The sequence below is a fragment of the Abrus precatorius genome, unplaced genomic scaffold (genome assembly GCF_003935025.1).
Source record: "Abrus precatorius isolate BTA unplaced genomic scaffold, Abrus_2018 Scaffold4, whole genome shotgun sequence".
Classification (NCBI taxonomy): domain Eukaryota; kingdom Viridiplantae; phylum Streptophyta; class Magnoliopsida; order Fabales; family Fabaceae; genus Abrus; species Abrus precatorius.
The window spans coordinates 610688-631816 of NW_020874384.1; the positions used below are offsets into that span (position 1 = coordinate 610688).

A 21129-nucleotide genomic window follows, 5' to 3' on the forward strand; every position below is an offset into this window, starting at 1 on the left:
TAAGAACAATTTTAATTACTATATATAATCAAATCATCTTTTTCTTAATTAAAATTTTAATAATAATTTCAACATAAAAAATTAGCAATACTTTTATTTTTTAATTAACCATTATTTTTAATAATGTTTGTCATTAATTATATTTACTATTTTATATATTAAAATCGAGTCTTCATTCTTAAAATAGGAGGATTTTTATGAATTATCATAAATGATATTTTGCGTTATTAATTCTGTTTTAATTCAATCTTAATATACATGCTAAGTCTTAATTTATGTTTAAAAAATGGAACATAAATGTGGCTGAAGCAGAATAGCGGCCATTGCAAGCGCGTTCTTTTTCACTGGACAAATACGTGTGGCCCCCAACTTTACATTTCCCTTACAAATTTTTAATTAAAAATATCATTAATATAATTTCTAAAAAAAAAAAAAAGAGCTTGGAAATTTCCTCGTCACGGTGATTCCGTGGAGCAGCGGGGCCCACGAATCATGAGGGAGGCGTGACGTGGCAAAACATAGCAGGGATTTCATGACTTGGTCTTCTCACATTCAACAGAAAGGTTGAGGAATGAGGAGTGGTGACCCCACTCAATCCCCAACTCTATATAATCAAATAAATCTTTCTCTTCTTCTCATATCATATCATATCATATCGCGCATTTCCTCAGTTATTTTCGAAGGAATCCACCGTTGCTTCACCAACTAAACTAAGCACTGTTTGTTTGGATCATTCTCAATATCTTCCCTCAAAAACCATTACGCAAATACCGTTTCGGTAAAGCATCTTTCTTTTCCTTTTCCCTTTTCTAATTCTCTTTGCAGCACTGCACGTCGTCGTGTGATTCCTGTTTGCACTGTTTTGCGAATCTGGTTCTGTCAATGATGGAAGCTGTGTTTTCTGTTTTGTACTCTTTTTGCTGTTAGAAAGGTCTTCTCTTTCGCTTTGTTAGCTTCTTTTTTTTTTTTTTTTTTGAAGTTGGTGGAAAGTGTAAAACGGCCATAACAAACAACACGCGTAACTAACTTTCGTGTTGTTCAAGCAATATGTTGGCCAGACATTGCAAGGGTTCGATTTTTCGTTCCCTTGTTAGGAGGTGGTGGTGGATCGTCATTACCATGTTTTTGTTTGATTTTTCTTTTAATTTAACTTTTTTTATGATTTTTCTATTGTGGGTGTGAGGACATGCGAAAAGAAATTCATGGACAGTAAATTTTTATTTAAAAAACATATAGTATTTAATGTTATTAATATTGATATACATAATAAAAAATCTGTTTTCTTAATTATTATTTCAACGGTGTGCTGCCAGGAAGCTTATTGATGTTTTTAACTTGAATTTGATTTTTTGTTTTGATAAAAATATGCAGTTGTGAAATGGAAATGGAAATGGAAATGGATGATGGTAACTATATTAGAACATTGGAGGAGTTCTGTATTCCGAATTACATATTAGTCGCAGGGTCTGAGGTAAGAAGTGTTTCGCATGTACCAGCGTGTCCTGTTATTGTTTTCATAAACACCAAAAGTGGTGGTCAACTTGGAGCGGAACTTCTTGTTACCTATAGTTCACTTCTTAACAAAAACCAGGTACATGTTTTTTCATTTTTGCAAGTGGTTCATATTATTTGAAATTGTTATGAGATGGAATGAGACAAGCTGTTTGATGATGCTAAGGAAATTTATTTACCAGGTTTTTGATTTGGGAAAAGATGCTCCAGATAAGGTGCTGCATAGGCTTTATGCTAATTTGGAGATGCTAAAGTACAATGAAGATAATTTCGCGGCTGAAATTCAGAACAGATTGAGAATAATTGTAAGTTGATTGCTTTGCTTTGCTATGCTTTCAAATTCTGATGTCCTTGAAGCATGGAAGCAGATTCATGTTGCAATGTTTTTTTTTATTCTTGATTCCTAATGGATTACTGAAAATCAGGTTGCGGGTGGAGATGGCACTGCAAGCTGGCTTCTTGGAGTAATATCTGACCTTAGATTACCTCAGCCACCACCGATTGCGACGGTGCCGTTGGGGACGGGAAATAATCTCCCTTTTGCATTTGGATGGGTATTTTATTTTTCTGTTTACTCAATCTGGTTGACTTAATAATTTCATGATTTCAATAATTCATAGATTTGAACATTTCTTTATCTTATTGTAATCACTTGGATCAGTGATCATTCTGTTTACATTTTCTGGAATAAACCATAGTACCATACGTATCAAATTGTTATCCAAATGATGAATTGCGACTCTAATTCTTGAATTGTGAATTGGACAATTTTGATTACCATGGTGCAAACTATGCCTGGTTGTTTTTTCTTGGATATTTTGCAACTTTTACCAATTATCAATTTATTGCATGCGGATGTGGATGTTCTGAAAATGTTGAGAAAATGTTAAGCTCATATATCAGGTTAGGAGTGATGTTCCTTTTTAGTTATGGTCAGATGTAAGGTTTTGTTCTGTGCTGGAATTAGTGTGAGTTATGTATGTAGTTAAAATGATATTTTCATTCACAGGGAAAGAAAAATCCGGCAACAGATCTTCAGTCAGTGATGTCATTCCTAAATGAAGTAAGAGCCGCAAGGGAAATGAAAATAGATAGGTATTTACTCATTTTATTAATTTGAATTTTCATATTAGTGAAACCTCATACAAAAATGTGAACAAAATTCAATATATTACTGTAAAGACATCAGGGGACTTTGGTTTAACTGTACACAAATGTGATGGGAACAAAAGTTGCATCTACATTGTAAGAAGTGTGTGTGAGACTTGTGAGAGACAATTATATATTTGATGATAGGCTTCCAGTATTTTAACATGGGTTGTTTTGGTTGCATTTGTATAGGGTTGGTTTTTCTTTTTATATTTATGATATTTTCCTTCCTGTCCTCTTTTATTTTACTATACCCATTTGTCATTTAGGTTCCAAGATCTGATGTACGTTAAAAACAAATATAGGATTTTTGGCCTTCAGTAGCATTCTTGATTTCTTTTGGAATAACTGAGGACTGGACAGGATACTTTATCATGTGACATGTGGATAAGAGGCATCATCATGTGTTAGGTTTGTCATGCATTTTGTTTTGTTTTTAAGTACATTACATCATGTACTGAGTTTGTTATGCCATTAGTTTACTTTTTGATGTTAACCATCTTTGGTTTTCGAGATTTTAGCGAGGTCAATTTCATATCTACTAACCTTGTTGCCCAATCAAATATATACCCATGGTTTTGTATGATTTGCTAGTGTGGAAATTGGATGTCGGCTACTCTGATTTCCGCTATATCCAGCATTTCCAAATAGGAACTTGATGCATGTACAAAATGATGAACAAAACATAGTTAGCATCTTTTGTTGGTTATTTTTTGCCACTGATAAATTTCTTTGACTGTGCTTTAATTATATTTCTAAACGATCATATTTTGTTCAGCTGGCATATTATAATGAGAATGAAGGCTCCAAAAGAGGGTTCATGTGACCCTATTGCACCCCTTGAGCTGCCTCATGCTATGCATGCATTTCATCGTGTCTCTTCAACAGATAAACTAAACATGGTGAGTTTTATACTTTTTTTTTGTAACTTTTGACGCATGTGCATAATTATTTGTGCCAATAAATTTATGTTCAGGAAATTATTGCTGTTGTAAGCTTATAATTTGATGAAAATTAGTTAGTTTGCTATAATTAATTTCAGATAACTTCTGTTTTCAAAAATATTATTGAAAACTCTGGTCTCTGTCAGGAATATGACTTCTGATTGGACACCACAAAATCTTATGTATGGTAGACATTCATAGAAATTAAAGTATTATAGAAGACAATTAGAAAAGCTACTATGGTAGACAGAGGATCAATTTGGATCAACTTCCTAATAAGTACTTGTAGGAAAAAAAAATAAAAGAGATTACTTGGTAATCAAATGAATATGAAATAGGAAACCTAAATTTCAATGGCATAGGAATAGCAAAAGTGATTCAAAACAGAATCAAGCAATTGCAGTGCTAAGCTTTTATTTCTTTAGCATTTCCTGTCTACAAGTCCTTGATATTTCCATTTACTTCAAATTCTATACATGCTTTATCAGTGAATTGTTCTGTTGACAGGAGGGTTACCACACTTACCGTGGGGGATTTTGGAACTACTTTAGCATGGGTAAGAAAATCAAACTTGTCTTGATCATTTGGGTTGATGGCAAGTGCATTTCTGAAATTTTGATACTGTGTGTATTGGAAATTTTTTTACCTTGAGCTGCTGAAGTTGGGTAACACAGTATTGGCCCGGGGCAACATGAATTTTGGGGATGAAGGCTTAAATACAAATTTTAAAGCTATTAGATTAGTGCAACTAGCCAGTATGCCATAAAAACTTGTATTCATTCTATTGCAGGAATGGATGCTCAAGTATCCTATGCATTTCATTCTGAGAGGAAGTTACATCCAGAAAAGTTTAAAAATCAGTTATATAATCAGGTACCAAATTCCTCACATATAACATATTTCATTAATTTTATTGCTTTTAGTTTTATATCCATATAGCTGTACAAGATATTTGGAAGTTATAGTCAACAAAGCACAAAATAGCTATAGATGATTATAGCAAATTTTCTATTCATGAATAAAATTTAATATCTTTCTGTTTGCTATGTATTTTCCAAATTATTTGAGCATTTGTTATCTGATGGCCATGGACAAAATATTGTGTGTCTGAACTTATTTTAAATGTTCAGTTGTTACCATTTACTTCTAGTTTTAATGTCCTGGAATTTATTTATTCAAGACAAATTCCAATTATCAAGTCACTCAACAATTTGTGGATTTTTATTAACTAGTTACTTATCATTTGATCAATTCCATATATCATTAGATTTTGAAGCTATATGAGGTATGTTTGGTGTACACTATTGTCAATAATTGACCCTCTCATTATGCTTTTTTCTGGTAACCAGAGTGCCTATATGAAGCATGTATGTACACAAGGATGGTTCTTTGCTTCTCTGCATCAATCTTCTTCACGGTTAGTTATCAAAGAGGCACCAATTTGTATTACTTTTGAGTTCATTCTGGAAGAAATTATTACAATTTATTAATATGAGAAGCATTTAATAATAACATTTAACAAAGTGATTACATCTATTTTTCTTGTTCCTAAACAGTTCTATTGCTAAAGCTGAGGTGTGTTTGGTGTAAAAGACTTGGCTTTTGTTCACATGCTTTTATTTTCTTTGATAAGCTGTTCAGTTGCTGTGTATTGGCAGCCCTTGCTTAGTCACTTGCCACTGTTATGAAAGATACAGTGAGCAAAATGAATTTTAAGAAAATGATAGAGTTGATCCAGCATGAAATTTCCTCTTTGTTTATTCATCTAAATTTTCTGTATCAGATGAAGTCAGGTATAGCATATAAGAAAACGAAGACAGTGCTTAAGTTACAAACATTACCTCATATTTACTTAATAGTTATGATTCTTTGATACTAAGCTGAAACAGGAATAACTATCAATGATATTATGATTTAATGGTGACACTGCTTATAATATCTTGAGTCAAGATGAAGTCATAAATGAAGAAATGCTAGTTTCTGTTGGGATATTTCTGGTTTCCTGTTTTTTTTTATTTTTTATTCTGAATTATGTGGTGTTGAGTTTAGAATTTGCCATCTGTCATGGTAGTCTAATTCAGAATATTTAAATTTTGACACAGGAATATTGCTCAGCTGACAAAGGTTAAGATAATGAAAAAGCAAGGTCACTGGGAAGATCTCCACATACCTCGGAGGTAACGCTTTCAAATATGGATTTATGGATTATCGCAGCGTATATTTTTATAAAACATTTTGCATTTGTCTGAATTCAATAAATCTATCGTATACTAAAAACATTAATGAAACTTAATGGTACTTTAATGGACATCCAATATCTTGATGAGTTAACATCTTCTAGTATTCTCTTTTTTTGAATCAATTTATTTCAATTATGTAATTAGGCTTCCCATGAGATTTTATACATTATCAAACTACAATTTTTTTCTTTGGTTCTCTAGTGAGATTTACTAGTGATAGATATGAATTTTTTATTGTTTTTGAGCATTTTGTTGGCAGTTGAGTTTAAAGATATTTATAGGATGTCTTGATAAAAAAAAAAAGCAATATAAGATATAGGAATGATGCAAAAGAAGAAAGTAAATGGGACCTATTACCCGGCTATAATTTTATGGAGCTTCATACTAACTCAAACGTTTAATATTTATATACAGCATACGATCAATAGTTTGCCTCAATTTGCCCAGCTTTTCTGGTGGACTCAATCCTTGGGGAAAACCAAACAGAAAGAAATCAATTTATGTAAGTGCCAAATTTCGTATCACTCTTTTCTCAATGTTTCATGTATCTTTTGCTGCACATATTTGTTAAGAACTTTGGCAGATTTATGTGGGGAATTTGATTGGATATTTATCTAATTTTGCCTGTCAGAGAGACCTGACTGTTCCCTATGTGGATGATGGCCTATTTGAGGTAGTCGGTTTTAGAGATGCTTGGCATGGTCTTGTTTTGTTTGCACCAAATGGACACGGCACTCGTTTGGCACAGGTAAGACTTCTCGGTTTTATCATCATAACAATATTCTATGTTGATCCCTATATTTTTACGAGCTTTTAGTTTTAGTATGTTTTTCTTCTCTTAAGTTTTACCCCTTAATTTTTCTGAAGGCAACACTTTGAGTCCTTAATGACCAATTACCATTGAATAATGAAATGGCTAATGAAGAAACTGCCACACGTCAATTATTTGTGTGAAAATGTCAACTAGAGGGACCAAAACACTTTAGTTGGACAAATATAAAGATCTAAAGCATAAAAACAAATGAAAAATTCGTTAAAATATAAAAAAATAAAAACATTTTAATTTTTTTAATATATATATAGAGAGAGAGGGAAAATGCATCTAATGAGAGTCTCATTTGTTATAAGAGTGAGAGATAAATTTGAAATGTATAACTATACATGAATGGTTAAGTTATTGGAAGTTACATAATCACTTAAAAAAATCATGTGATCAATGATAAAAAAATGTAGAACCAATGATATAATCATTTTTGTTTCTCTCTCTCTTTTATTTTGGTTGAAACTTATTTTTCTATGCTGCTATCACCATGCAGACAAGCAGAATCCGTTTTGAGTTTCATAAGGGTGCAGCTGACTCTACATTCATGAGAATTGACGGAGAGCCATGGAAACAACCCCTTCCAAAAGATGATGACACAGTTGTTGTTGAGATATCGCACCATGGTCAAGTTAACATGCTTGCCACCCCATTGTGCCGTTCTAAAAGTATGCATGATCCCTCCTCACCCATGGTAAACCAGGAAGAAGATGATAGTAATGATGAAGAATCACAAGAAGATTGTGAAGAAAGACGCAAATTTGGTGCAGCTGACACATTCAAATATTCTGGTGAAATTGATATAGCTCGTATAAGTTAGTGTAAAGAGAGCAGTAGCATTGCTCAGTGTTGGGTTGTACAAAGGCAATTATGGTAGAAATGAAAGGGTGGGAATGTAATTATCTTCTATGTATATCATTTTTCTTAATTGTTTTTTAGGGTCCAGGCCTTTTGGGTTGTTTTTACATTTCTTCAACTAAATTTCATGATCATAGTGATGTTTGTAAAATTAAACATTTGTGGATACTTTGACATTCAAATTGAATAGACTCTAATATTTTATTAAAAATTGTTCAAGTGTTATAAAGAATGTTTTACCCATATTTTTAATTAATTTAAATATTTTAACATTGTCCAAAGTGTGTGATCCGTTAGGCATTGGGTGTGTAACAAACAATTATTAAAAAACAAAATTTTGGGCACAAGATATTAGCTTCTTGGCACATGGTTAAAAAATGCAAAACATCGTAAAATATTAGTACTTTGCATTCGTCTGCATCACCGATTCACCATAACCCTTTTTAACCGTACTGAATCTTGATCCATTTCTTTTGCTAAAGTTGGGCAAAATTACCTCCCTTCTTATTTATCAATTTGGAGAGAGGAAAACAAAAAGAAATTCTTATTTTTTTTCATTAAATATCTTTTTGTCCATATAAAATATTTATATTATTTGAGTACTTCAAAAGAAAAAAAATTCATCAATAAAGAATTAATTAGAAAATTTAGTAATTAAATTTAAAAAATGATTGAATTTCTTAATGTATATAATTTTTTGACATAAATAAAAACGAAAGAATATAAATTAAACAATATCTTTAAACAAAAAAAAAAATGTTATTTGTTCTTTCACACACACACACAGAGATATATATATATATATATATATATATATATATATATATATATATATATGAAAAAAAGATATAAGGAAAAAAGTAAGAATAAAATAGTTGAATAGGATGTTAATTTTTAATCGTTCAAATACTAAAATTGAAAAAAAAATTGGGATGGAACATGCAAGGACAAAGCAGTAGGGAAAGTTGACATCGCAACAAGCTAGCAGGTGCAAGCAATTAAATCTGAGAAATCGAATAAAACTAACAGCAATTAGATAGAAGACAACGGATTCAATATTAGTGTCAATCTCCAAATGCAATCAATAAAATTGTGTACCCCACAACTTTAAACTTCTCTCTTCATCTCCTATTTATAGAATCAGAACACAATCTGTACACAGCCTAAACAAACAACAATGCAACCGGAAAATGATAATAGCAACCATAACAAATAAAACTAACGAATCAATATCAACATCATATATCATCCGGCAGCTGAAAACTCTCTGAACCAAAAATCTGGTGCGAACTGCTCTGAACAAAGACAGCCAAACCACATTTGCTGCCGTTGAATCCTTCCCACAACGAAAAATTAACCGTTCCTGACACTGTTTTCTTGGCAGAGATGTCTTTGACAGTGCAGAGCTTTTCGAACTTTCTAACGACGTAATCATTGGACAGAACACGCCCTTTGTTCTCCCCTCTTGGACAGTCGGTAACCAAACCACTTTCATATAACGCTACCATGACATTGGCGCCATCACTGTCCACCTTAGTCCTCAATGCTCCTGTTAGAGACACTTGCAATGAATCTGGTGCAGGCCTGGTGAATGTTGCCTGATAGAAATACAATTTGCTTAATTAACAATACTGGATTTTGAAAAGAAAAAACGACAAACAACAAACAAATACACAAAGTTCTTGCATATTTATGAATATACTCTTTCATAGACATGACATTCTTTGCATGATTGGTTGGCATGTTTCATCACTCAATGGTACAACCAGAAACAAGCAAATGTATGAAATCCAACTCTCATCTTATTCTTTCCTGTTCTGTCAAGTCCACCAAATAGACCCTAAAAGTTACAGATTTTTGTTGGTAGATTTTAAGGGGTGTGTGTGTGTGTGTGTGTGTGTGTGTGTGTGAAACAGTTATTTATTTGACAAGCGTGTATGAAACAGTTAGTTATGGGGTTGGTTTCAGAGGATGCCTTTGATGCAACTCTTACTTGTGTTAGGTGTGCAATTGATCTCACTTGGTGTTGGGTGGGATGAGAGCATTGTGATTGAAAATCACACGTCAACATCTGTTTTGGATCTACCTGATAGTATTCTAATTTACTTCAGTTTGAAGTGATGTTGTTGTGGCGGCTTTTAAGCAACATTTGTTATTTTCTTGAGGAATGCCTTAGATTTTAATCATCTATTATCATTAGAATAAGCATTTCTTGAAATGGTAAATGTAAATTTTAGACACTTCAATATTAAACATTTGGCACCTAAAAAATTCACTGGCTTATGCTAATCAACAATAAAGAAAAGTACATGAACAAAATTTTAAAATACAACTGACTAATAATAAAGCTAGGAGTTCCATGTCCCACGAATCTTTCTTCCTTGTGTTTTTGGCCAAACTGATTTTCCTACCTACCAAATCTGGCCTTCCAAATTAAAACCAATTTACTTTCTGTTTAAACAGCCTCATCAAAATAAAAAGTAGACATAGGTGTAAAGCATAGACATCCATATTCGCAAAACAATTGGTTCTCTCAGAGCATATAACAACATTAATTATTGTCCCTTCATAAACCTCAACATAAAAAAAATCCATTATAACTAATAGTATTAAATCAAGCATAGATCTATAATAATTTAAACATAAAATCTTGTTTAAATTCAAATACGCATTAAGTTAATTGTAAGTAAACTTCACTAGGAAATGCCTTAAAAAGTTCAAATAATACTTTAAGAAAAGAGAGAGCAACGCTAACCTGGAAGGTTGGAGCAGGGAATCTAGGAGCGTCAGTGATGGCATTGATAAGGGCGTTCTCGTCATTTCCAACACAATGGGCCTTACCTTGGACCACAACCTGGGGCGTGAAAATGGTGTCAAGCCCAAGAGACTCAACATAGGCCTTCTGTCTAACGGTCCATTGGCTCGACCCAAAAGGGTCCTTCCATCCCATATAGTCCCAATAGTCCACGTGGAAGGCCAACACCACCACCGGAACCTCAAGTTTGAAGTCACCTCTTCCAAGCCGCGACAGCACCAGCTCTGCCGCCGGCGACGTCGTGCACCCCTGCGACGAGAACATCTCCACCACCACCGCGCCACCGCGCTTCATTTCCTCCGCCGTGAGATCAGCCGTGACGTGGCGCTCGACGGCGTCGCCGCGATTGCCCTTGCTGCCGAAGCAGGACCAGAGACGCGGCGCCATCGCCTTTGCCGATCAACGGTGGCGACTGGGTGTGAAATGAGTAGTTTTGGATTGTTAGATGCAAAGAAAGGAAATTTTGAGAAAGAAAGGGAAAAGAATAAAGAGAAAGAAAGTGTTGTAGTGTTAATAAGGGAATGGGAATGGTAATAGCGATGGAGGGTGAAGAAAGAAAGGTGGCGAAGAAGATGCGTAGTGTTAATAAGAAGAGCAATGGGGTTTTGATTTTTTAATATTCAATGTTTTGTAGTTGTTTCATGGAAAATATATCTACTATTATTGGACAACAATTATTTTCTTTTATATTTATTTTTTATTATCATACAGTATAAACTTAATTTTTATGTTTTTAAATATAATCTTTATTTTTGATATACTATTATTTAGACCATGTATGATAAAAAATAACAAGTTTTACATTTTACAATTTGTTTATTATATTATATGGTTTTATATTTTGAATTGTAAAAAGATTACAGGATTAGGTGACATAGGTTACGTTATGAACACGGTTGTGTCGGTGGCATGCACGTTGGGTGGTCAATGTTACATTTGGGTGGTACTTTGTATTAAATAATAATATTATATGGTGATAACAGGTGTCACAGATCACCAACTCAACAACGAATCCAACACCAATGGCGGGTGTTGCAAGGAATCTGTATTAATGAAAGTGTATAAAAGTATAAGGAACACAAACTTGTCCCTTTTATGGTGGGTGGGGATTGCAACTTGCAACCTCTAGGATCTCACAACACTTTCGTATTTGTTTTTAATTTGAATAAAATTACTCACAATTACGTGCCCATTGCTTTAATTTGATATATATCTTATCTTAGTATATATCATTAAGGAGCCAACAGAAAACAATGCTTTGTTATCAATGAATGCTACTTCAATTTGGAAATAAACTTTTTTCATCTTTCTCTCCTTAGTAACATGTGTGGATTAACGCTTCATTTGCATTCACATGATTTTAAAAGATTCAAAATTAATCTTTACCTACTGTTTATAACTGAAACAAATTTGACGAACAATTTTGTGCAAAACTTTTGTTGAGAAAATTACGCCGAATTTTTTTGTAATGTCAGATTTGTGGAAGTGAAAAATAAATGTGGAATATTGCACACACAAAATTGATAACGGAGTTCGGCCAATAATACCTACGTCTCCGGACTGCTGCAGATATATTACTGAAAAGGGAATACACTTAGTGTTTACAAAACACTCAAAAATGACTCACAACCATTCACAACCCGTAACCCAATTGTACCAGAAGCTAAACTATTTTCTCTATTTTTGCTCTCTGAATATTTTCAGTTGTTCTCTCAGAAATGAGATGCATAGAATGGATGGAAGAGCTTCGTATTTATAGGCAAATGAAACGTTTGATTTTCAAAACGCGTTAGGCACTGAATTTCAAAACGCGTTAGGCACCGAAATTGTACGCATTTTTCTTTGTCATGCGCCCTTTTTCTTTGACTTTTCAACAATCTCCCACTTGAAGACTGATTTCAATCTGTCTTCACACCTCAATCAATGCAGCAGTCTTTTCTGGTCTGTTATTCTAGCAGGCCAACTGAAGTTGAACACAACTTCAGTTTGTCAATGATCACCACCTTTGTTAGCATGTCTGCTGTGTTCTTGCTTCCTACAATCTTTTTCAATGTCAACACCTCATCCTCAAGCAGAGATCTGATGAAGTGATAACGTATATCAATGTGCTTGGTTTTAGAGTGAAATGCTGAATTTTTTTGCCAGATGTATTGCACTCTGACTGTCACTGTGCAAAACACTCCTCTCTTGGATGAATCTCAGCTCTGTTAACAAACCTTGAAGTCATATCAACTCTTTACTAGCTTCTGTTACTGCTACATACTCAGCTTTTGTAGTGGATAAAGCAACAATCTTCTGTATCCGCGACATCCAACTGACAGCTGTAGTACCAACAGTAAAAATGTAACCGGTGGTACTTCTTCGGTGATCGACTTCACCTCCGAAGTCTGCATCTACATAGCCTTGTACTTTTAATTCTCCTTTTTCAAAGTACAAACACTTCTTTGTTGTGCCTCGTAGATACCTCAAAATCCACTTGACTGTTTCCCAATGAGCTTTTCCTAGATTTGCCATAAACCTGCTTACAACTCCTACTGCATGGCCAATGTCTGGCCTAGTACGTATCATTGCGTACATCAAACTTCCAATGGCTGAAGCATATGGAATCTTAGCCATGAAGTTTCTTTCTTCCTCCGTCTGAGGGGACTGATCCTTGGATAGGAAAAAGTGACTGGCCAAAGGTGTGCTAACTGGCTTGGCCTTGCCCATGTTGAATCTTTGTAAAACACGATTGATGTACTCCGCCTGAGATAACTGCAAAACTCCTTTTTGCTTATCTCTCGTGATTTGCATTCCAAGAATCTTCTTTGCTGGGCCTAAGTCCTTCATGTCAAATTCTTTTGACAACTGCATCTTTAAATTTCTGATGTCTTTCATATCTGATCCTGCTACTAACATGTCATCAACATAAAGTAGCAATATGATATAGCTGGACTTATACCTCTTGAAGAAACAACAGTGATCAGCATTGCACTTCTGGAAACCTTCCTTGTACATAAAGCTTTTGAACTTCCTATACCACTGTCTAGGAGCTTGTTTCAGGCCGTACAAGCTCTTTTTCAATTTGCACACCATATCCTTCTTTTCTTCTGAAAAACCTTCAGGTTGGTGCATGTAGATCTCCTCATCTAAGTCTCCATGAAGAAATGCAGTCTTCACGTCCAATTGCTCAAGATAGAGCTCTTCACTAGCCACAATACTTAAGACAGACCTGATAGTATTGAGCTTTACAACTGGAGCAAAGATTTCAGTGTAGTCAACTCCTTCTTTTTGCTGAAATCCTTTGACAACTAGTCGGGCTTTGTATCTTTTGGAGCCATCATGGTCCTCCTTCACCCGATACACCCATTTGTTGTGAAGTGCCTTCTTTCCCATAGGTAACTCAGCTAGTTCCCATGTCTGGTTGGAGATCAAAGACTTCATCTTGTCTTTCATAGCAAGCTCCCACTTATTGGCATCTATAGTCTGACATGCTTCTACATAATCTTCAGGCTCTCCTCCATCAGTCAACAACATGTAATCCATATATCTCCTGTTAGGCACATGAGGTCGAGAAGACCTTCTCAATACAGGAGTTGAAATAAGAGCCTCTGATGTGTCAGACTGCTGCTCACTGTTCTCTTCAGTTGATTCCTCTGACTGAGGATTCTCAACTATAGGATTTTCTAGGACATCATCCACTTCTGCATACACTGGCTCAATCTGTTCTGCATTGTTGGCGCTTATGCTATGCTTGTCCTTGTACATCACTCTTTCATTGAAGATTGCATCTCTGCTGCGGATCATCTTTCTGTTTTCATCATCCTATAGGCGGTAGCCAAACTCATCTTCACCATAACCGATGAAAGTGCACTTCTTTGATTTGGGATCAAGCTTACTCCTGCCTTGATCATTAATGTGCACATATGCTACACAGCCAAAAACTCTAAGATGTGAGAGTTTTACCTCTTTTCCACTCCATACCTCTTCTGGTATTTTGTGCTCCAATGGTACCGATGGACCTCGGTTGATCAAGTAAGCTGCTGTGTTGACTGCTTCTGCCCAGAACTGCTTTGGTAAGCCTGACTGCACACGCAAGCTTCTGGCTCTTTCAGTCAACGTTCGATTCATACGCTCAGCTACACCATTGTGTTGAGGCGTACCTGGCACGGTCCTCTCCATTCTGAACCCGTGCTCATAGCAAAACTTCTTGAATCTGGTGTCTTCATATTCACCACCATTGTCGGTTCTGATCTTTTTAATCTTCAATCCTGTTTCATTTCCAACCATGGCTTTCCACATCTTGAAAGCCTCAAATACTTCAGACTTATATTTCAGAAAGTATACCCATACCTTTCTGGAGTGATCATCGATAAAAGTCACAAAGTATTGCTTTCCACTAATGGATGGAACAGATGTTGGACCCCAAACATCAGAGTGAACAAGCTCGAGTCTTTCCTTCTTTGGGGTTCTTCCACTTGTCTGAAAGCTGACTTGTTTTTGTTTTCCAAGTATACAGTCTTCACACATGTCAATTTCTACTGACTGAAGACCTGGTAGCTTACCGTTTGAGTGCATGATTTTCATCCCTTTCTCACTCATATGGCCTAGTCTCTGGTGCCATAGATTGGGATTTTCATATGCTGCAACTGCAATCAGATGACATGCTCCTGCTGTCTTATAAAGAGTACCACTCTTTTTGCCACGAGCAATTACCATTGCACCCTTTGAAATCTTCCAATTATCACCGTGGAAGACTGTTGTGTAACCTTCACTGGCCAATTGGCTTACTGAGATTAAGTTTTTCGTTAGGTCGGGAATATGTCTGACATTTTTCAATTCCCATACAGACCCATTCAACTTAATCTTCACTATACATTTGCCCACAATCTCACATGATTGGTCATTACCAAGATAAACTTTACCAAGGTTTCCAAGAACATAGTTCTTGAAGAATTCTCTCTGCGAAGTGGCATGAAAAGATGCTCCAGAGTCTAACACCCAAGACTCTTCCTTGCTCTCTAAAGAACATATCAACGCATCATCTCTTCCAGGTGGAAGCAACATTTGCCTCGTCTTTCGCCTCCTGAGTCTTCGGTGCACTCCTGCACTGATTTTTGTAGTGTCCTGTCTTCCCGCAATTCCAACACTCAATAGTCTTAGAGTTGTTGGAGCTATGATGATTTCTGGACTTGGAACGCCTCACCTTTGATTTACTGCGTCCTCTTCCTCTGGTTGAACTTCTGCCTCTTGACTCTATATGCAATACTGAAGAGGTTGATGATTCACCCGACTCTCTACGCCGGATTTCTTCACTGAGAACCAAATCACGAACATCATCAAATTTCAACTTATTGTTTCCCGATGAGCTACTCACAGCTGTGACAGTAGCATTCCAACTCTCAGGCAAGGGAGATAAGAGAATTAAAGCCCGTACTTCATCATCAAAATCGATTCCAACTTAACTCAATTGGGTTGTGACAGTGTTGAGTTCGTTTAGATGTTGCGCCGTTGAGGCGCCTTCTGCCATCCGTAAGTTGAACAACCGCCTCATCAAATGAACTTTGTTTGAGACTGACGGCTTTTCGTACATGCTTTCAAGAGCCTTCATAAGATCCACCGTAGTCTTTTCTTTTACTATATTGAAAGCAACATTACGGGATAATGTTAATCGGATGACTCCAAGAGCTTTTCTGTCCAGAAGTTTCCAGTCTTCTTCCTTCATAGACTCTGGTTTCTTGCCTGTGAGAGGTTCATGCATGCCTTTCTGATACAAATAGTCCTCTATTTGCATCTTTCAAAAGCCAAAGTCTGTACCATCAAACTTTTCAATTTTCACCTTTCCTTCATCTGCGTCCATCACTCCCACTCAAATCTGACTTCTTCTCAGAATCGTTTCTGACAATTTCTGTATACCACTATGTTTAGAACACGTCTGTGAACAAATTTGTAATGCTGACAAATTTTTCACTATTCACTATTCACCATTCACTATTCACATGAACAGTACTTGCGAGTTTACTATTCGTGTGAACGGTTGATTGCAGAATTTTACTATTCACATGAACAGTACCTCACAAAAATTGCAGAAATTTTGAACCAGCTCTGATACCAGTTGTTGAGAAAATTACGCCGAATTTTCTTGTAATGTCAGATTTGTGGAAGTGAAAAATAAATGTGGAATATTGCACACACAAAATTGATAACGGAGTTCGGCCAATAATGCCTACGTCTCCGGACTGCTGCAGATATATTACTGAAAAGGGAATACACTCAGTGTTTACAAAACACTCAAAAATGACTCACAACCATTCACAACCCGTAACCCAAATGTACCAGAAGCTAAACTATTTTCTCTATTTTTGCTCTCTGAATATTTTCAGTTGTTCTCTCAGAAATGAGATGCATAAAATGAATGGAAGAGTTTCGTATTTATAAGCAAATGAAACGTTTGATTTTTAAAACACGTTAGGCACCGAAATTATACGCATTTTTCTTTGTCATGTGCCCTTTTTCTTTGACTTTTCAACAACTTTTTCTCTTCCTTTTGGACAACTCGAAGGAGAATACCAAAATCGGGGAGTGAGGTTCCTCAGGATATGATTTTGTAGTAAAACGAGGGGGGGAAAGGGAGCGTTAAAGTTGGGGCAATGTTTTATTTTTAATATTTAATAGCATATTATATACTATAAAAGATATTGCAAACTAATATTTTTTATAAAAAGATACTGCTTTTATGAATATTATAACTATTTTTTTTATTTTTTTACTTATTTACATAAGTAAAAGATATTGTTTATTTATTTTTCTCTTATTTTTTTCAATTTCAATAATAAAACCCTTTTAAACAAAAGGAAAAATTATTAAAATCAACACGAAAATTTTTGCATGGTTTCACCAAAAAGATGAATAAGGATGACAAAAGAATGGTTAGCCTTCTTAAACTTTTCTCTCTTTATAAGTACACATACTTTATTTTGACGATAATTTCAAAAAACTTAAATTTAACATGTCACATTATAAATTGACATGATCTTATTTCATTTTACTCCATTAGTTTTCAAGGTTTGATTTATCAGTTTGAGGAGCATAATTGATTTTCTTAATTTTTATACAATACACCAAAACGACATTTATTTTAAAATAGATAGGGTGATATATTTGACCAAAAAAGGAATGAATATTCCTCTGACTATGGAGATGAATATGCCGACCTGGATATGGTATCATGCTATCGCTGGCCATGGAACCACTTTGTGGTGCTTGTTACTTTGTCTGTCTATGTTTACCAAGTAAGAACCTAACCAAACTCATGCTAAAATCCATTAGGTCTATTTGTAACGATCAAAGTGCAATATCTTCATCTGAAAAATTAATGAAATTTTCTTATCCTTGGGAAAATATTACAAGGGATCTAACATCTCCAAGTCCAAAGTCTCTGCTATGGAATGGGGTTTCTAGTTCTACCATAAAATTTTTCAAATCAAATTGACCATAATCAGAACTTGACAAATTACTAGAGCACCATCACATCACACACCTTTATTATCACACGTGGCAAAATCAGCCGACAAAGCCACAGAGTACTGAACACGTGTCCAGCATTTTCTAGGCTCAGCAGAAGCTAGTAACTTATCCTCATTCACATTCTCGTCCATGTTCTGCCAAGGATAGTACAGACAAGCTCGATCCACATGCAGAAGCTGTCAAAATAAGATTGATACAGTGGGACCGTGTTTATCATATGGTAAATGAATTAACGAAATTTATATAATATTTCTACCCTTATTTCCTTTTTATTTATTTCGCCTTTTTACTTACATCTTAATTGCTAATAACATATTGATAATCATAAAATTATGTATGTCTCACCTTTATGAATTTCACTCACAAATTTATACTTTTTAATAAATTTTAATGGATTATAAGAATGTATTACCTTATATAACATTTTGATTTTTGTGTTGTTTTATTTCTCATTCAATATGCATAATGGGTCTTTTTTTTTGGGTCGCCATTCAATAAAATGGGTTAATTCATCTTTTGGTGACCACAGAGCGAATCCATACGTGGCTGACCCATTAGCACTAGCCTTTTTGGACTCTATATAGTCTCTCTCATCGCTTACTCTTTAATCTGCACTTTACAACTTGTTACAAGTGACTCATTTTGCTTTATTGCTTTGCTTCATTATAATTTTTAAGCATTTCCATTCTCTTTGTTTGCCAATATTGTTTGTTGTGGTGAATTTTCCTTTAGTTCATCATGCTAGAAGGCAAGGCTGTGATTGGTGAGACTGACATGCTTCAGACTATGCAGCAAGATGCCCTGAATTTAGCATCCAAAGCACTCGATTTCTTCGATGTCACTGAGGCCATTGAGATAGCCCGATTTATAAAGAAGGTAAATTAAAAAAATAATAAAATAAACAATCTTGCTAACAAGTGTTTAAAGATATTGATTGAAAATATTCTTATTAAGTGGTTTTAGTTACTTGAAAAGTATATGTTGAATAATTTTTGTGATTATGTTATGATAAATATTTTCTTTTTTATAAAACTTTTATTTGTTTGGTTATGTAATTGATAGTATGATAATATTTTCTTGTGATGTTACTGCAGGAATTTGACAGGATGCATGGACCTGGTTGGCAGTGCATTGTAGGCACTGATTTTGGTTCCTTTGTGACTCACTGTTGTGGCTGTTTCATCTATTTTTGCATAGGCAATTTGGCCATTTTGCTCTTTAGGGGCTCAGGTGCTCCAGAGGCACATGAAAATCAGTTCTCAGCACTAGAGGCAGCCAAGACATAAATTCATTTCCTAATTTTCCATCAGTTTAGACTCTTCTGTATTTTTGTTAATTCCATGTAATAGAAATCTAGAACAAAATTCACGGTTTCAGGAAAAAACAATTTGCTAGAGGTCTCTAAATTATCTACTATAATTGAGACATGTCAATTTATTTATTTATATGGGATCATCAATATCTGAATATCATATTAGGTATTTGATTAATTCAGATTGGTAAAATTACTGTACACGTCTACATGACAAAGAAGTTACTCTTTGTAGCATGCCGTGTCCATATTTATGTTAGAGAAGAGAAATTGAAAATAGTCATTTTTTTCAAAAAATTCTCTTAACTTGTGTTTGGATGTGCCTACCAAATATATTCATATTTAATTTTGAGAAGTTACTCTTTAAAACATTTAGATTACGCATGTTCAAGCCTCTGACACAAAATTAAACATAAATTTATTTTGTTTCCTTTTTTTTTTTTTAACTTACTGGCTTAATTGTAAATGCACTAGTGCATAATTATTTACAAGTATACAAAGATACCTCTTGATACAAGAGATATATATCCATATACTAACTTAAAATAGAAAAAAATTGAATCCAACTCTTAAAAAATAATTTGGGCCACATTCACATCTTCACAAGAAAGCCCAACCCAAAATCAATTTACACAAAACCAACAATGGGGTTGACAAAAAAAAGCTCACAATGGAGTACAAACTCTTCCATGATCAATAATCAAGCAGTTTTATTGACCAAAAAATAAATCAACAAGTGCTATGACTAAAAAAACAAAAGTCAACGAGTGCTCAATTGCTCAAAGTCATTATTCTCTTTATTAAAACCATGCATTGTATACCCGTGTGACATTTTCTTTTCTTGAATTCAACCCATTTTAGTGAGCAAGAAGTGAATCTATCTTCAACGAATTGGCAGAGTGTTCGTATTGTTTGAGATCATGGCAATCACAGCAATGAACCGGGACAAGGAAGATGATTTATTTGTGACACACCACAAAATATTGATGAGTGTTACTATCTTGGTTATTCTTTACTCCTTGATTGTGCTTGTGATAGTGGCACCGCCTCGTCAAATTGGGAACTTCTTTCCAATCTTGGTCTTTCTTTTATTAGGAAGTGGATGTGCTATTACGGTGCTACTCATGATAACAATTTCACCCATCACTGCATGGATTGCTTTGGTCATTTGGATTTGTTTCTTTGTTTTGGTCGGCTATTATAATCGTCAATGGTTCAGTGGTATCTCAAGCCATAGAACAGAATTGGACGAGAGTACAAGATTGTGTTAGAGAGGGGTGACACACAAAACCCATCTTTGTGTTAGTTTGATTTGCTTGTGAACTATATTTTCTTTTGTATTTTTGTGATTCTGTTAACATAGAAAGGGTCACGTCATGCACCATTGACTGTATCATATGGGTGTGTCGAATAAGTTTTGAGTTTATTGGGCAATGATTCATGGTAGTTTTTTGTAGTAAAATGTTCATTTTAGAATTTGTGAACTCCAAAATAAACATTGCCAAATAAGTGCATGTTTTCCTTTCTGTTGAATTAATGTTGAGGTGATTTTCCAATTTTATGTCATATTATGAATTTGAGTATTGTATGAATATACATTAAAGCAAATTAAATAAACATTCATTCAAACACTTTCTTAAATATAAATATTTTGTAAGTGTAAGGAATTTTCTTTCTTAGAATGTGGCACCATTTCATCCTCTAAATATTTTGTTAAAAAAAGTGAACTTGCATGCCAAGGCAAAAAGGCCGAACGAGATAGCTTTCAATTTGAGAAAATGAATTATTGGGCTGAAGTTTTTGTTTTGGTCCAAGGCTGGACTTCATAAAGCCCAAAATTGAAGTCCAGTGATTTACTCTATTAGCGAAACACAGCGACAATCTTTCCCTGCGTTTTAGAGTTTGAACTGTAAAGGAAGCATCATTTTCAGTGTTCATTCACCCCAGATCGTCGTCTTCTTCTTCTTCCACTA

The 21129-nt window shown here is 34.7% G+C and overlaps 3 protein-coding genes across 4 annotated transcripts; 2 read left to right on the forward strand and 1 right to left on the reverse strand.

Moving 5' to 3' along the window:
* The first annotated feature begins 643 nt into the window (after positions 1 to 643).
* LOC113865273 (diacylglycerol kinase 5-like) lies at positions 644 to 7726 on the forward strand. 2 transcript variants are annotated; one of them, XM_027499712.1, is made up of 13 exons: positions 644 to 778; positions 1372 to 1591; positions 1695 to 1817; positions 1938 to 2066; positions 2522 to 2607; positions 3440 to 3563; positions 4113 to 4161; positions 4396 to 4478; positions 4955 to 5022; positions 5708 to 5782; positions 6260 to 6347; positions 6477 to 6593; positions 7162 to 7726. In XM_027499712.1, exons 2-13 carry the CDS (start codon positions 1379 to 1381, stop codon positions 7483 to 7485), a joined length of 1479 nt encoding a protein of 492 aa, XP_027355513.1. In that variant the 5' UTR covers positions 644 to 778; positions 1372 to 1378; the 3' UTR covers positions 7486 to 7726. The 2 variants fall into 2 exon arrangements, with proteins under 2 accessions (XP_027355513.1, XP_027355514.1); XM_027499713.1 differs by lacking the exon at positions 644 to 778 and adding an exon at positions 918 to 931 and having other exon boundaries at positions 7162 to 7725.
* Positions 7727 to 8586: 860 nt separating this feature from the next.
* LOC113865462 lies at positions 8587 to 10962 on the reverse strand. Its single transcript, XM_027500035.1, has 2 exons — positions 10279 to 10962; positions 8587 to 9121 (listed from the first exon to the last, which is right to left on the reverse strand). Exons 1-2 carry the CDS (start codon positions 10723 to 10725, stop codon positions 8762 to 8764), a joined length of 807 nt encoding a protein of 268 aa, XP_027355836.1. The 5' UTR covers positions 10726 to 10962; the 3' UTR covers positions 8587 to 8761.
* A 7502-nt stretch (positions 10963 to 18464) lies between these two features.
* Positions 18465 to 19377, forward strand: LOC113865736 (dynein light chain 2, cytoplasmic-like). The gene is made up of 3 exons (XM_027500463.1): positions 18465 to 18720; positions 18939 to 19233; positions 19267 to 19377. Exons 1-2 carry the CDS (start codon positions 18583 to 18585, stop codon positions 19128 to 19130), a joined length of 330 nt encoding a protein of 109 aa, XP_027356264.1. The 5' UTR covers positions 18465 to 18582; the 3' UTR covers positions 19131 to 19233; positions 19267 to 19377.
* Positions 19378 to 21129: the final 1752 nt, after the last annotated feature.

What these genes read in the sequence shown, in the direction of transcription:
- LOC113865273 (XM_027499712.1), top strand. Translation starts at nt 1,379, where the DNA reads ATGGAAATGGAAATGGAAATGGATGATGGTAACTATATTAGAACATTG. An exon ending in TTGGAACTACTTTAGCATGG is followed by an intron (nt 4,162 to 4,395) that starts GTAAGAAAATCA and finishes ATTCTATTGCAG; the next exon opens with GAATGGATGCTCAAGTATCC. An exon ending in ACAGAAAGAAATCAATTTAT is followed by an intron (nt 6,348 to 6,476) that starts GTAAGTGCCAAA and finishes TTTGCCTGTCAG; the next exon opens with AGAGACCTGACTGTTCCCTA.
- LOC113865462 (XM_027500035.1), bottom strand. Translation starts at nt 10,725, where the DNA reads ATGGCGCCGCGTCTCTGGTCCTGCTTCGGCAGCAAGGGCAATCGCGGC. An exon ending in TCCCTGCTCCAACCTTCCAG is followed by an intron (nt 9,122 to 10,278) that starts GTTAGCGTTGCT and finishes TATTTCTATCAG; the next exon opens with GCAACATTCACCAGGCCTGC.
- LOC113865736 (XM_027500463.1), top strand. Translation starts at nt 18,583, where the DNA reads ATGCTAGAAGGCAAGGCTGTGATTGGTGAGACTGACATGCTTCAGACT. An exon ending in TAGCCCGATTTATAAAGAAG is followed by an intron (nt 18,721 to 18,938) that starts GTAAATTAAAAA and finishes ATGTTACTGCAG; the next exon opens with GAATTTGACAGGATGCATGG.